General features: G+C 38.8%; 2 protein-coding genes across 2 annotated transcripts; both read right to left on the bottom strand.

Annotated features, from left to right (window-relative positions):
- Positions 1 to 1,750: 1,750 nt before the first annotated feature.
- On the bottom strand, positions 1,751 to 4,081 carry slc25a5 (solute carrier family 25 member 5). The gene is made up of 4 exons (XM_061725530.1): positions 3,889 to 4,081; positions 2,508 to 2,994; positions 2,282 to 2,422; positions 1,751 to 2,197 (listed from the first exon to the last, which is right to left on the bottom strand). Exons 1-4 carry the CDS (start codon positions 3,997 to 3,999, stop codon positions 2,040 to 2,042), a joined length of 897 nt encoding a protein of 298 aa, XP_061581514.1. The 5' UTR covers positions 4,000 to 4,081; the 3' UTR covers positions 1,751 to 2,039.
- slc25a43 (solute carrier family 25 member 43) lies at positions 3,887 to 14,137 on the bottom strand. The gene is made up of 5 exons (XM_061725529.1): positions 13,729 to 14,137; positions 10,677 to 10,918; positions 10,360 to 10,532; positions 6,156 to 6,290; positions 3,887 to 5,717 (listed from the first exon to the last, which is right to left on the bottom strand). The coding sequence occupies exons 1-5, from the start codon at positions 13,998 to 14,000 to the stop codon at positions 5,505 to 5,507; spliced, it is 1,035 nt and encodes a 344-aa protein (XP_061581513.1). The 5' UTR covers positions 14,001 to 14,137; the 3' UTR covers positions 3,887 to 5,504.
- Between the last annotated feature and the right edge of the window lie 2,742 nt (positions 14,138 to 16,879).

Raw genomic sequence — 16,879 nt, 5'->3', positions numbered from 1 at the left:
GCTGCGATTATGTAAGTTGAGCAGACAGATGGCTCTAAGTGAGTTTAGCTTCAGTAATAGTGGGCTTGCATAATGTGGATAAACCAGACACACTGGTGTCCCCGTCCCTTTTTAGAAAGGGAAATCATTAGTTTTACTAAAGTATAAAATCATATTTCCCATTTCTTTATAAGTCTACTCAACAATGTTTTGAATGAAATATTGGAAAGGAATTCCTATGAAACATTAAATTATTAAATAAGACTATATGGACGTTTTGCAAAATATGAATGAATTCAAACATGCATTTGTGAATATTGCAATGATAGTGAAAGTGTAGAGACTGCAATGGATTGACCGTTTAACCACATGACCTCCAAGTCACTGTGTTTGTAAACTGTGAGGGCACAGTCGCTCGGTGAATGAGGGATCAACTTTATGTGTCACCTGCTGAGAGAAGCTTTCAAGGATTGACTGGTCAACTGTTTTCACTGGGTTAGAGGTCAAATTTAAGACTTCGTGAATCACTGAGGCACATCAGACGGTGTCCAGCTGAGGGAATGACATAATCTGAGAGCATTGCTTTAAATTAGGTTCTCGGCTCTTTGTCTGGGTTGCATTTAAAAAATATAAGAACCGTTTCAAGTCACGTTTTATTTGGTCTTGTACGAGTGATTCTTTTAAGAGTTAATGATGATGATGATAATACTGACGACTCATCAACGGTGACTTTTGTTAAACTCTAGGAGCAACATTAAAAGACTGGCTAGAGACATTTAAAAACCTTTTCATAATTTTAGACCCCATTTATCAAATTTTATCCTATTTCCTCTTTTTTAAATCCTGAAATCAAAAGATTGTGTTCCCAAGATATAGTAGCTCTTTACTTAAAGTACTACTATAGCCTATTAAAAACAAAAAATATGTAATGCTAAAATAAGCAAAAACAGTTTAAATGGACTATGGAAACTCAGTGTTGTTGATACAATTAAACCCTATAGTACTACTACTACTACTACTACTACTACTACTGAGAAATATTTATAGACATTACAAAGCAAGAGCCTAAAGTTAACCATTACAGCAGGGGAGGCGTACACCCTGTTTGGTCCACATGTAGTACAGCATGTCCATAACAGCGCAAAGCCTAAACTAGCCAAGATCATATGTCAAAAAGAATTTAACGCATGACATTGCTTAAAATACCAGCTGCATGCCCAACTATGAAAACTGTACTTTTGTACCTTTTTCTTCTGTGAACTAGCATACATAATAATCTATTCTTATGCACTTCAAAAGGGGCACATCAAGCGATCATTTGACTGTGACAGTAAATAATTTGTCATGATGGAAAATGATCCAACCGTTCAAGGACAGGGTTCTCTGTCACACCAGTTGGAGTCAGAATAAGGCTTGACAGGAGTTCAAAGTATATTTAGAAGGTAGGAACAATCCACCTTACTACAGGTAATCCTGATTGTTCTACTTAAATAGATTTGGAATTAACCATTTTACACAGAAAGCTCCGGACTTCCTGTATATCACTTTTCTGCAAGCGTGTCTTAGTTTAACTATGTTCAGCAAGTCGGCTTCCTCAGCTGATTTTGGCTCCTTCCCAAGCACAACCTGCAGGTCTAAGCTTACATCTCTCACACGAGGCTGCCAAATGGCTTTCAAAGCACCATGGCTAAGGAACATGGGCTGCCAAGACACTTAAATGTGTCATGACATCTTTCAGACATTGCACTGAATTTAAAAACCAAGTGGGACATTCACTCAGTAGGTTGCCTTTATTTTTATTTTTCAACTTTTCCCAGCAAGGTTCCTGTGGTTGGGGAATGAAATTATTGTGTGGGGCAAAACAAAAAGGAAAAAAAGAAAAAAGGGAAAAAAAGTATGGGCCAAGAGAAGAGTGCATAACAGATTCCCCCAGTACAACTAGTAGAAAATACTAGTTGGTCCCTATAAATATATAACTCGGCATTTAAGTCCTTCCAAATGTACAAGATATGTTACAGTTAAACTTCACAATATGAGAGCAGTGGATAAACAAAGTCATCTTAGATAACTTTCTTAAGCTCATCATACAAGACGAGCACAAAGGCACCACCCATTCCTCTGAGCACATTAGACCAGGCTCCTTTGAAGAAGGCGTTGGTGCCTTCATCGCGTGCAATCTTCTTCCAGCAGTCAATGGTACCGGTGTACATGATGTCGGCTGAAGGGAGGAAGCAAAATGGTTAACATATTAAAATCAGAACTGCAAAGAGAGCTGAGCATATGGTGCACCGTGATGCGTTACCTCCTTTGCGTCCAGACTGCATCATCATACGTCGACGGACTGTGTCAAAGGGGTAGGACACAAGACCAGCGACGGCAGTCACACTCTGAGCAATCATCCAGCTCACAACAATGGTTGTGTTCTTAGGGTCTGGGAGCATGCCTGCAACAGAAATGTCAAGGAACAAGATGAGCTTCAACGTTAAGAAGAGATGTTGAGCTTTGCTATGTTTGATAGTGAAACTCACCCTTTGCTGTATCATACACGCCAAAATAAGCAGCTCTGTAGATGATAATGCCCTGCACTGAAACGCTGAAGCCCTGGTACAGACCCTTGATGCCATCAGACTTAGAGATCTTCACCAAACAATCTCCCAGGCCTTTGAATTCACGCCCTTGCCCCGCTTTGCCAACATCAGCAGCAAGACGGGTTCTGGCGAAGTCGAGGGGGTAGACGAAACAGAGCGATGTGGCCCCAGCGGCGCCGCCGGATGCCAGGTTGCCTGCAAAGTATCTCCAGAACTGTTTGTGCTTGTCCACGCCATCTAGGAAAACCTTCTTGTACTTGTCCTTGAAAGCAAAGTTGAGGGCCTGGGTGGGGAAGTATCTGATGACATTGGCCAGATTCCCTCTCCAGAAAGAGAGGAAGCCCTGCTCTTTGGGGATACGAGTGACGCAGTCGACGATGCCCTTGTACTGCTTATCAGCTGTAATCTGTTTGCTGGCATGTTGTACCTGTAATCATAGCAAAAGACACTACAGTTCATCAGAGCCCATCACATATGCATGCCATAATCATCCCATTTGTTCAAGTTTTAAACTTGCATAAGTCAGTTCTTCAACTATTCACACCCACCCCCTCCTCTTCCTCCTCCTCCCCCTGAACTCAGCCCCAATGCAGCAGAGGAGAAGCATGGCGCAGCCCTGGCTGTGACCTTCCCAGGCTGTTGTCAGACAAACTAACTCCATGTCACTGAAGAAGACAACAGTGGGTGATCCCTCATTGGTCCGCAGGAGTAGTCTGCACTTTTTTGGGGGCTGGTCTATGACGTAACAGGTATGATCCTTCTTCATCTGTGCTGCACCAATCTCTGACAGACTGCTACGATTTACTATTAATACTTCAAACTTCATTTATTTATATAGCACCAAATCATGCAATATAAATGCAACAGATGGTGCTTTACATACAAAATAAAATAACAATCAATAATACAATTTTTATATTATCCTAATAATAATAATAATAATAATAATATAATTAAATAAATATAAATAAAATAAATAAATAAATAAATAAAATAATAATCCTAATAATATCATTTTTATCTAATAATAATAATAATAATAATAATAATAATAATAATAATAATAGCCAGTTTCTACTTCTGACACTGTAGCATCTGTAAGTTTTAACCTTTTTTCCATTAATTTTTTTTTTTTTTACCATCACATGTCATTACATCCTTTTGAAATGTCTCAGCTTCCCTTTTAAACCCCCTAGGAGTCATGCATCAGCAAAAATAAGTAGTAATACTTCTGCAAAACCAGTACCAGGAGTTCTGAGGATGCCACATAAAGCTGACACCAATGCATGTAACTGGCTGCAGAGACGTAAATGAGACCCACCTGGAGGAGAAGTTTCACTCTCTCGATGGGGGCTACAGCTGTTTTGGAGATGGCAGCGGCGATACCGCCAGCCAGAAAGTCCTTGGCGAAGGAAATGGCTGTTTCGCTCATCTTTCAGGTGTTGTCGGACGCGGTCCCGCTGCTCTCTCCGTGAGGTTTGCCGGTAGAGTTGAAATGGCCGAATCCAATGTGGAGGTGAGGGGATTTAAGGAGGCTGCACGCCAGAGAAACCGTGAACGGCAACGCTCGCTTCTGATTGGTCGGCTGGAGGAGAGGGGGGCGTGGCCAAGAGATGTCCCTTACGGTCCGATTTGGAGCGTCACCTCTATCATAATAAAGTAAAGCCACTACAGACCCATTTTTTCCCCCCACACAACGGACAGAGGGTTTATTTTACAAGAAAAGTTGTGGATGGTCTAATTAAACAACACAGCAGAACTCCGGATGCATCATTTTGTGTTTATATTTATTTGTTTTGCTTCACTTTAAAGTTCAAGGTTGTGTCAAACTGTCAGTCTGAAGCAGCTGAGGCCTAAAGGATATGGCGGGTAAAGGTCATCCCATCTGTTGGCGTCCTCTGGCTGTCACTCTTTTTTTCCCACAGTGGGAAGGACGCGATTCAATCAGCTGACTGATTCCAAGCAAAGCCCGTCTCAGCACACTCATCCACACTTGTCCGATGCCTCAAAAGTACTACCAGACTCAGAGGGCTGAGTTCGTTCTCTGAGCTTTAAGTAAAATAATCACAGTGAAGAGACAGTCACAATGAACTTTGAAAATACTACTCAAGCAAACGTACACATGTATCAGCATCAGAATATATTTGAAAGCCCTCACTCCTGCAAAATGCCACATAAAAGATGGTCAGTTTCACACCCAGGATCAGTAAAACACTTTTTCTAACGTTTTAATAATGAATGGTGATTTCATATTATACACTAATGTGAATATAAGAAGTAAACCATGAACATAGTTAAATGTAAAATAAATCTAATGGAGTTGTACATAGTTTACCTCTCTAAACAAAAATAACCATGTAACTCAAAATTGTATTAGAATATATGCAAAAGAACAGTCATTAAGCTCTTTTGCTGAAAGCTCACTATAGGAGAAAGTCTCTTATCCAGTACAGTGTGTTCATGAAAAAGGACGTTTTAATACTCAATTTCCTCCACCATAATCCATGTTAGAACATTAACATGATTGTCCATAACATGCTCAAACGTATCACGCATCAATACGTTAACCGCACATTATGTTTAAAATTATCCTCGTACAGACTTAAAGCTCAGGTTTTGATTTTCCACAGTGTCAGAGCTGTTAGCAACCTATTTGAAATGCATAGGCTCTGGCACTACATGGCGTTTATGCAGCAACAGCTGCAATAAAGCCCCAAATAAATATTTAACTCTGGAGGCACATGTTATGAAGTAAAACCTGTCCTAAACTCCTGGCAAGTGAGTCATTCTTGATCAAATACTGTCAAATAAAATAATACAATTCTGAAAGAGGTAGAGAGTCCATGGTTGACAAGACATATCTGGTTATATCACATTTTTTAGTCCTTGCTGGTGAAATGTAGTCCACAGTCTGTTTTTTTTTTTTTTTTCTTAGCTTCACCAGCGATTTCCCAGAGACGACTCCCGAGAACCAAAGTTCCTGTTTCTCAAGTAGCGCTTGACCTCCTGCAGTTCGTATGGCCCGAGGCTCTGGTCGACCCCCGGAGTGAGCTTGTAGCTCAGAGGTGAGAGGATGTAGCCATTGCGGTAAAGACAAACCTGCTTGCACATCTCGAAGCACATGAACAAAAGGCCAAAGTAGGGAACAATCTGTGAGAGGATGACAGCGGTTGGGAGAGATAAGTGTATTTCATTAAAATAAGCATTTACTCGCTGACATCAGTTATATTACTTTAAGTCTTAGTCAAAGTATTTGACAAATTGGGGGTGGCATTATTTCAACTCAGATTGTCATGTGTGACACAATGTGCAACTCTGACGATATCTGCAGCTGAAATTGGAGAGTGGAGCATGCTGTTCCACCTTCCTTGTGATATTCCTGCTGTGGATGCTACTTTCCAAGCCCTGCCCCTATTCTGACAAGGCCACGAGTTACAACCCCACTACTCATAAAGTCCCCTATGTTCTTGAGCATGTGCAGCTATTACAGTTCCTACTTGCTTGTAACGCATTGAACTGCATTGCCTACGAGTGTGATGTCACATCTGAGGACAATGACAAATTATTATTAGTAGTACATGAACGTACCTTAATAGTGTTGGCTGTGAGGCCATTCCACAGTGACAGGACACCCTTGTTTCTAACGACCTGGACGAAACAATCAATCATTCCAGTGAAGTGGACATCAGCTCCACCAAAATGGGGAAGACGGGCATTCTGCGCCTGAGAAAACAATGAAAGTGAAATCAAACATAAGTGAATCTTTAGGTGCACTGATTTCATTAGACATCTTCACATATTTTCTTGGAGGATTTGTCCAAAATTTAGCTTGAGCTGCAGGAGCTACGCTCTCAAACAGCTGCAGTGGGTCTTGCTAGAGGACAGAGAGTGCAGGACGTGTTGAACGCAGTGGAGATTACTGTAATTACTACAAGAGCACATGCAGTGGACATTTCTCATATGCAGCTTTACAAGAACAACACTGAAAATGTTTTGTACCGAGTGAAAAGGCAACTTCATACTACTTAACGTAAAACATCTTCAATATATTGTGTCAATATAAACCACTGTAGTCACATATTGAATACTCTGTAAGGACAAGCTGAGGTGATAAAATTAAATAAATAAGAAGAAAAACAGAAATGTTCTAATAACTTAAATTGACTAATAAATGTGACTGACAGAAATGGGCCTGAATTATAACAAAGATTTATCAAGGACATATTTATATATAGTCAGTGAAAGGACTCTTGCAGTGTGAAAGTTTATGCTCTACTCTCCAGTTAACCCCAACCCTGCAGACTGTGTTATGAGTGTCATGTGATCTGACAGAGGACAGATAACCTCAGACGTTTCAAGACGGAGGGAAAACAGCACCACAAGGGTGTAAAGACCAACCATTTGTAAACTGGTCAGTTCAAAGTTTTTACTTCTCCGGGCTATAATAATCATAATAACATACAAGGAGAGAAGCTGGACACATTTTTTTTGGTTGCTAAAGCCATTTCACCTCCACGAGACTCCCTCGGCTCCAACTGATTGGTGGACGCAGATATTTAACCTTTATTAGGGTCATATGCAACTGGGGCGTCGCTGAGTTCCCTTGTGCTGTGACGTAGGCCCTGCCGGCCATCATATAGGCGGTGAGGATTCTTGAAGTCACATGTGGGTTGGAATTTGTAGGGGAAACATCAGGCTTACGGATAAGTTAAACATACAGTACTGTAATCATTATCCCAAGCTTCTGAAACCTCAGCTGTTTTACCATCATCTTCATCCTGCCATGCACTAATGTGTAGATCTAGAGCTTTTCACTACAGAGACCAAATGACTAAATTGAAATCTTTATATATGAATGAATGAATTTGTCTTTATTGAAAAGGTGATGTGGGCTTGATAGACTGGAAACAAACAGCTCTCAGTGCTCCTTGTATCTGACAGCTCCCAGCTATCTTTAGAGAACTTATCTATAGCTTGTGCAGACCTGGGCCACATTCGCATTCCCAGCTGCTGTTGAACCTTGTGGTGTCTAATAACAGCCTGACGAAAGCGGATGTAGTATTCTGTTCTTTGCAGTGCCATTGTTCCGCTCGAGTCCTTCCCAACGTACAGAGGACATCTCAGACTTGACTCTAAAGTAACACGACATGTTCTTCCACGATTGTGACATACATACAGAAAATGTCTGCTCATTACATTTAAGTAAAATTATTTAATGTGAAGGATATGTTCAAAACATTTAACAATGGTGTTACTCTGAAGTTGTGTCCTCTTCAACTTTTAAAAACATTAAATGGCTTAGTAAGGTCAGCGTGTAGCCACAGACTGCTTTTAAAACTTTACATAGTCAATTAATTAGGCACGTCTATAGTGCCCTCTTGTGGTACAAACCGGTAATACAGCCAGTAATCAGGACCTACAACTGGTAGTTGACAGGTTTTTTTTCTTACCAGATATTAAGTGAGGAATATGTAGATATGCATCATAATATTTGATTTCATTATAAGATGCATTACATTATCTCCAGCATCAATTTTGCACATAAACACATTTTTACTTTTAACTTAAAAAATAAATAAATACGGGAGGGGAGAGAAAACAGTTACCTGTCATAAACTGTATGACTGAACACTTGATATTATGGCATAATATTTTTTTTTAATCTATCAATTTTTTAAACCCTAGGACACTGTAGTGCACATCGGCTACAGCACACACGCAGACATGTCTGAAACCACCACCCTGAATAATATATAGTCCACTACATTAAGTGGTTGCCATTTATTAGCCATTTCCAAATATGTTATGAAAATTATTAACCCCTATAAGGAACACTTAGGGCCTGATTTACTAAAGGTTTGCGTGTGTAAAAACGTGTGCAAACTTGACAGCACCCGCAAACCAAAGTGCCAGCGTATCTACTAACAGCGTGCAAAGAGGACTGCGCCTCTCAAATGAGCAAAATAGCACACGCAATTCATTTAGTACTTTTGCCCTGATGAATAATCAATATGGGGCGTACCCGGCAGAAATCGCTATATACTGCGAGGGGAAGATGCAAATTGGTCCATTTACCACACGCAATGAGATTTACCAAGCCTGAAAGTAATTGCGTGGATTGTGATTGCGTATTACGTATTTAATACGTTCGAAAGGAAGGTGCTAATCTCCACATGCAAAAGGAGAAATATTTTATTTGAATGTTAAATCGAGTATTATTCAGCAAAAGGTTGCCACAGGAGGCACATTCATTTTTTTATTTGTGATAATAAATAAATCATGTGTTTTCATGGAGAAAAAAGTGTTTCTTATTGTGCGCCTGTTCTGCAGTTGTCATACACCGGTGTTGTGCCGTATTCAGCACCCCTGCCGTGAAAAGCACCCCCTCGTCTGACAAAAATCATATTCTCATTCCGTGTCACGTTCTGTTTAGCGTCCAGTTTTGTGTTAATGATTCATGTTTAAATGCGCTCATGGATTCCACAATAGTCATACTTTCCCACAATCACAGTCACAGATAACAAAAATGGGGTAAATGGTTATTGATGTCATTAATTAATAGCCTGCTTACTGTGTTGTCTTCCATAATATTTGTAAATATATATAATATAAACTACTAAGTATGTGTTTGTGTGAGTGTGTATATATAAATATATTGAAGTGTCAGTGTGTTGTTTTTTTTCTTGGTCTACTTATCATTGAATATACGAGGGGGTGCTTTTCACGGCAGGGGTGCTGAATACGGCACAACAATTTGCCTCTTCCACTAATATCTCTAACTCCAACTCGTCAAATTTCATTTTGCGCTTGCGCCTACTGTATATCCTGCTTTCCATCCACTCTCCATGGCGCAAAGTTTGCGCCGCAAACCGTAAGACGCGCAACACCTCATTTAAATACTGAGGTTTGCACCTGTTATCAATTGCGCACGCAATCTTAGTTGATCACCCGCAAAACACACAACAACAGCACGCGCAAACTTTTTCAGTGCACACGCAATTTAGTACTCTTTATTTAGGATCTTAGTAAATCGGGCCCTTAATGTATCCCACAATGCTCTGATAAAAGTAGTGTGCAAACAATGGTGAGTGCTCAAGCATCTGCACCATCGCGCACTGCAGTTAAGTGACAGCGAGAAATGACCTGCAAATGCAAGTACATAGCAGTGCAGATCAGTTTGTGCAGTTATGAAGTTTCTCCAGGAGGTGGTGTAGTCCGACAGCAGGCCGATGGTTAGTGAAGTACTCAATTTTAAAAAAATACAGCACAACTTACTTCTGTTGTAAACAGAGTGTTATCATAAATCACTTAACTTACAAGTTGATGTAGTCTTGCTGCTACAGCAAGAGCAGCACGTCACAGTCATCCGTGCCTTGTAATCTTTTTTAATGAAAAACATTTGAATTATCGTCAGAATTAAAAATCGAATGGTTTATTTTCAATGACGTTTTCACAAGTTGTAACATGACTGTTCTGTGAAGAGTAAATAATCTTTGATGCCAGATTTTTTTTCTCCTCACTGATTGCTTGAGAAAAAGTCTTTAGGTGAAAATGCAGTGTGGTTGAAAATCCAACATATAACAGACAAGATCGGCGAGCTTAGTGAGACGATAAAATACTTAACGGAATGATAAAATATGCCAGCAACTGTTCTGTGCAACAGCAGTATCGCAACAAACAGTGCTGACATGAATATGAGGTTCATTCAGCTGATAAACTACTTGTGCAGTGCTCCATATACAAGCCCCTACTTAGTCACCATGGACACAACAATAGTACCATAGTGACCCACCTGCATTTTACGCTTCACCGTTTCAAAGGGGTATGAAAGGGTTTGAGCCAGTCCTGCTGCAATACAGCCATTAATGAAGTTCTGCAGAGGAGTGAAGCGAAAGGGAGGCTCCTTCCAGATCTTGTCCAAATTCGAGTAGACTGCATAGCATCCAACAGAAAATGGAAATGCACCTGTACACAAAGATAGTTTTTTTAAACCTCAATGCATTGTATACAACAGGGTGTACAAATATTGTGGGTGAGAAATATTTGATATCATATGCCTTAGCATTACTCACAGGAAATTAATCATTTTTTAGGAATATGCATACACACCCAAGACAGTGAGGGAAAACCCTCTGTAGAGAGCTCGCAGCCCTTCATTTCTGTAGATACGTGACAGAGTGTGAGCGACGCCGATGTATGTGGGTTCCCTGCAGTTCTGAACGATGAGTCTGGTCTCCGCCACCTCCAAAGGGTATGTGACCAGAGCCGCAGCAACACCAGCCAGTCCACCGGCAAATATGGCCCTCCATTGAGAGATAAAGCCCAACTCGTCCATGTGAAGGTGGACTATCCTGCACACACAGATTTACAAATCCATCTCTTTACTGATATTTGTTTCCCATTAAATTTAAATTATTGGCATCTCTATACACATTTACTTTCTGGTTTAATAAATCAATACACCAAAACGTTCCTTAAGAAAATACACATTATTGATTTGAGTTCCTTTAGAAGGGGGAAAATAAGCCAAATGTTATATCTTAAATTTTCAAATTTGCACTTTTCTTTGGTTAGATTTTTTAAATATAAGTTGAGGACTTTAATGTATGAGCCAGGGAACCGCAAAAACTAAGGATATAAATAGAAATAAAATAAATAAACAATAAATTAATTAAACAAAAAAAAAAGAATGATGGCGATTTATTTACTATGTCGATTAATTTAGCCTTCCAAACAAAAATACAAAGCAGGGAAAAAAAACAAATCAAGGCGTTGGTTCTGCTCAGTACACTGAAAATACTTTTTTAAATGCTTAAACTCAACAGTGGACACTGTGGTAGATCATGTTCTTTAACATAAAAATATCTCTTCTGACATATCAAAGTGACATATTTAAGGACAATAACAGGAAGTCTTCTGCAGAAGAGCACGTGAATGAGTGATACATGTGATAAACATAGGGGAGGGGTAGTACTTTCCAGGAACGTGGTGTACAAAACAAGGAGGAAGTTTGTCCAAATCAGGATTAGGTGTGTGAACACGCACACACAAGCATGCAGCGTGACTGGGCACTTACTGAGATACGGGGTTTATGACTCTATGCCTGATTACTGTTGTGGTTTGTGCACCTGGCTGTCCAGCATGTTTATGTTGTTCGTAAGCCATGCTGTTGGCTCAGCCATATGTGTTGTCCTCTAGTGACCCTACAAAAGGCCCGGCGATATTGAGCCCTCAGCACAGCCGCACAGGCAGGTCATCCCCATGATGAAAAGTTCCCCATAACCATAAATTGAAAAATTAAATGCAAAAGTAAAATAACTCTATGCAACTATTTGCAAAAATATATATTATGATTTAAGATATTGACATTTATTTTATTTAGCAATGAATTTGTTGACGTGTTTGATTTCAAACTTTAACTTTGCAGACCAAGATATAAATAAATATTTATCTTGAGGAGGAGGAACCAATTTTAATATTTAAATATATGAAAACCAAAATATTGTTGAAAACATCATGTTTTGAGAATCAATATTTGTTGGCCTACTTTCACAATGTCACACTATACAAAAAAAAAACAGCATTTATTAAATTATTCCTAGTACTAGGATTCCTATCTTACTTCTGTTTGATGGCAAATATTTAAATGGTGCTGCATTTGATGATAAAACCTTCAATAACATTCAGACGTAATTGGCATTTACCTTACATTTGCCTGACTACACATTGTATCATTTACACAGAGGTGGGTAGTAACGAATTACATTTATTTGAGTAATTTTTGGGAAATTTTGTACTTTTAGGAGTAGTTTTGAATCACTATACTTTTTACTTTTACTTGAGTAAATTTGTGAAGGAGAAACCGTTACTCTTACTCCGCTACATTAGGCTACGTTGAGCTGTTACTTTTCTTTTATCCCTTTTATCCGCGTATGTGTCAATCTCATGACATCACTGGGTGATTCTTTGGGAAAAATGTTTGTTTTTGCATGTTTTGTCACATTTACACAGACTCAAACACACACAGAGTTTCTATGAGTTCATGGGCTTGTTCTAGTTCTGGTTAAAACAGAAAAGTACAAAGGCTTGAAATTTTGTGCTACTTGTGCTTAATTAATTTTTTTATTCTGTTATTATTGTATTTATTTTATTATTTATTAAAGTACGTGAATTTACTTTAAGATTATTTTAATTTAAGCTATGTTTTATTCATTTTAATTTATTTTATTGATTTAATTTGCCTGAAGATGATTATTTTGTACTTTTGTCTGTTTGAATGGTTGTGTTAAAAAAATAAATCAGACGTTACTCAACAGTTACTCAGTACTTGAGTAGGTTTTTCACCAAGTACTTTTTAACTTTTACTCAAGTAATTATTTGGATGACTACTTTTTACTTCTACTTGAGTCATATTATTCTGAAGTAACAGTACTTTTACTTGAGTACAATTTTTGGCTACTCTACCCACCTCTGCATTTACATACATACTAATTGAAATCATAACCAGTACTGTTAATTGTTAATAAAAATATTAATTAAAAAAAAAAAGAAGGTATTTATGGTCAATCCTTTTCAATTTCCAACTTTGTACAACAGTTTCAAGTACAAGCAACGTTGCTGGGCACTGTTAAAAGTAATACCACATAAGTAGCCATTTTAATATAATGTTGTATTACATTTTTGCAAAAAGTTGTTTCGGAGTTTTTAAAAGTGTATATGTGGGGAAATTGTGCCTTTTTACTGAGGAGACGTTTATTTACTCACCTGTCAGACAGAACTCGGGGCCACAGATAACACGTGTATCTTTAAAAAATCGACTGAGCAAATGCAGCCTTCTGATTGGCTGAGAGGAATAAGGTGCGTCGTGGTCGGTAAAACCAACAGGAAGTAAACCTTTAGCTGTAAACAACAGTTAAAAACACACCAACTATGTCGTTTCTATAATTGTTCAATAACTGCAGATCGATGCAAACTTTTTATTCTTACATTAACTTGTTTCAAATACTATCTCGACCACACGAACTTGTAAAGTCAGCGTCAGCTGACCGAGTTGATTAACAAGCTAATTTGCGCAATAACATGGGCAAGAAAATAAATAAACAGTACAAAAATAAATAAATACAGAGTGAAACCAAACAAACGTTTGACTATTTCAACTTACTTTTTGTATGTGGTGAGATGAACCGCGGTGTAAGGAAACAACCGCAGGCATGAGGCCAGATTTCCTTTCCAAAACCCCCGAAGTCCTTCATTCTGGTAAATCACCAGAAAACTTTGCCAGAAACCGCTCTTGCAGTGAAAAGTTCCCACCTGACTTTTAATTTTCACCACCTCCAAAGGTGAAGTAGTCGTTTTGCTGAAAACGCCGGCGAAACCGACACACATGAAGCTCTGGGAATTCGTCAGTCTGTTGTCCTTTTTCACCGATGCCATCACTGTTCGGCCTGAACTTTGAACCAAAACGACTCCTCCTGAGATTGTTTTTGTTTCTTCGAGGCACAGCAAATGATCTGTGTGTGCACGTCAGATATCTAAATATATACAGCGAGAAGGCGAACCGTCCACCGGCCTGACTAGTGGTGTAATGTGGCAACAACTTCACATTGATACGCGCTGGCAGGGGTTTGACCACCAGAGGGCGCTCTTTGACCTAGTTTTAAACATAAATACTCAAATCCCTAAATGCATCAAGGCGCATAAAAGTCCTTGGGATTGAGACAGGAATTCAAAGTATAATGATATAAGAAGGCCGTTAACAAAGACTCATTACTTTGTAGAAAAACACTATTTGTAATGAGTTTACAGATCGTATTAACAATGGATGAGTGAGCAGCATTTTAATTTGCAAGGTTTTGTAAGGTTGAGCTGATCTTAACTAGTCTGCTTTATGTGAAATCTGCAAGGTAAACACAAGTTGCTTTTAACTTGAAGTTTCCATACAAAAGCAGTATTTTCTCTTAAACAATAAAACAAAAACTGAAAAACAACAACACAACATTGTATAACCATCCAGCATGTAATCCTACTTCTCCCATTTCAGGGTCACTGAGTTCTGTTGGAGTCTATCCGAACTCTGAGGGTGATACAAAAATAAAAATGAATGATAAATTGGATCGTAGTTATGCCTTTTGCCCGTAGTGCACTGGGATTTGCTCCAGCAGACCCCTTTGACCCTGCTTTAAGCGGGTGTAGAAGATGGACGGCTTGTAGTGATTACTGCATATTTAAAACTCTATATTTAAGTACGATATTATAAAAGACAGTGGTATAAAAAAATGTAAATGTCTGGGTTCTTAAAAACAAATGATGATAAGAATAATAGTTGCAACGCAATTCTAGTATTTGAAGAAGTATCAGGTTTTCAGTGCGTAAATAATTCACTACAAGATACAGTATGGAGAACTGAGAAGACCAATTACTTTAGTGTTAAAACATTAATGTTTCCTTTTCGTGCTTGATAAAGGATTTCATGCAAAACTGTTTCAATTTTATATTTTGTTATAGCTTTCTAAGATAAAGTGCAGATCTTCATGTTTTGGCTCATATTTGATAAACTTGGATCTTGAAAAACAGGGAGAAAATATTAACCATTATCAGACCACACTTTTTATCACTAACTAACCAGCAGATCAACTATATAGCCTATATATATATATATATATATATATATATATATATATATATATATATATATATATATATATATATATATATATATATATATATATATATATGTATATGTATATATATATATATATATATATATATATATATATATATATATATATATATATATATATACATATATATATACATATACATATACATGTCTGTGTGTGTGTGTGTGTGTGTGTGTGTGTGTATATGTGTGTGTTTAAAATAAAATATTTTTTGAATTGTGGTCTAGCTCATATTTTAGCTGAACTTTGGGATCAGACAGGTGATTTTGTTTCTGCAAACTTTTTACTTTGTCTTTATTATGGCAGGTAAAAAGGAAATAAGTACCACAATTTCAGCTCGTATATGATGTTTGGTTTTGGTGCAATAAAATCCTCAGTCGCAACTATGTCTTGAAATGTATCAGTTGAAAACTATTTTTTAAACCCTTCATGCTTTAGTTTCCTTTTTTTTGGTCTAAATATCTTCAGTCACATCCCCGTCATGTTTCTCCACTAGCCAGCTCCTTTATCTTGTTTTCTTTTTTGTACCCACAACACACTGTAAATCATGTTTGATTTACTGTAAAGTGTATTCTCTGGCAGGGATTAGATGTTGCTGTCTTGTTTCAGCCCCGTGTTTGTTTTCTCCTCGTCTCAGCCCGCCGGGAGCACCTCCCTCCCCTGCCGGGCTGACAACCTCAGATGCATGTGAGGAGCCCACCTTCTGTCTGCCTGGGCTTCTTCACTCCTTCACAAAGGCTTTCTGGAATAACAGAGCCAAGCAGAGGAAATGACAGCCTGATCACAAGAAAGGTCCCCACACTCCCCCTCAACCTTGCTTCTGGGGGTGGAGAAGGGTGCGTCCATGTGTGAATGTGAATGGGACGGTGGCTTTCACTGCAAGTCAAGAGCCAACGTTGTCGTTATGGTTAACTGACATTAGCTTGTATCAGGCAGATATGCAGTCATTCTGCTTTCTTTTAAGTTGAAGGTGATGTTAGCTTTTTGAGAAGTTGAGATTGCAGACTAATAAGTGAGTCGTTTACTTATGTGCTCCAACTATATATCTAAAAGCTTTGATCTCTTAATGTCAAACATGTTTATCTTGTAAAACACAAGAGAAACGTATATCTTAGGGACAAGTGGTGTGATGTTCACCAACCCTGTATCTTATCAAATAATGCTTCAGTAATCAAACAGTACACTTCTAAGAATCTGTCTGTCTCTTCTGCTGTCCTTCCTTTGGCCCTGATGTCACCTCGGCCCACTGCCTTCTTTCTGCATGTATCATTGTCTTGAATGAGCACTTCCTTCATGACGGAAAAAGCGTGTGGGAGAATCATGTATGCCTTTACTCCCCCTCGACTGGCATGCTGCAGTAGCTCTTGGCTGGCTATGGCATTGTCATTCCAGCAAATCGACCCTTGATCTCTAACTTCCAAGTGATTTGTTGCAGGACCTGAGGAGACTAGCATGTGCATGCAGCTCGAGCTCACAGAGATCAATAGAGGGCGCCCAACACCAGAGAGCCTCATGCACTGGCTGGCTGGTGCCAGGCTCTCAGACTCCTGCAATAAAATTCTCACCTCATTATCTCAGACAGTCACATCACAGGCTTGTGCTGGCAGGGGAGGGAAAGGGAAGAAAGGATGG

The sequence above is a fragment of the Cololabis saira genome, chromosome 7 (genome assembly GCF_033807715.1).
Source record: "Cololabis saira isolate AMF1-May2022 chromosome 7, fColSai1.1, whole genome shotgun sequence".
NCBI lineage: Eukaryota > Metazoa > Chordata > Actinopteri > Beloniformes > Belonidae > Cololabis > Cololabis saira.
Note: the sequence above shows the minus strand (reverse complement) of the source record. Positions and strands in the feature narration are given on the sequence as shown.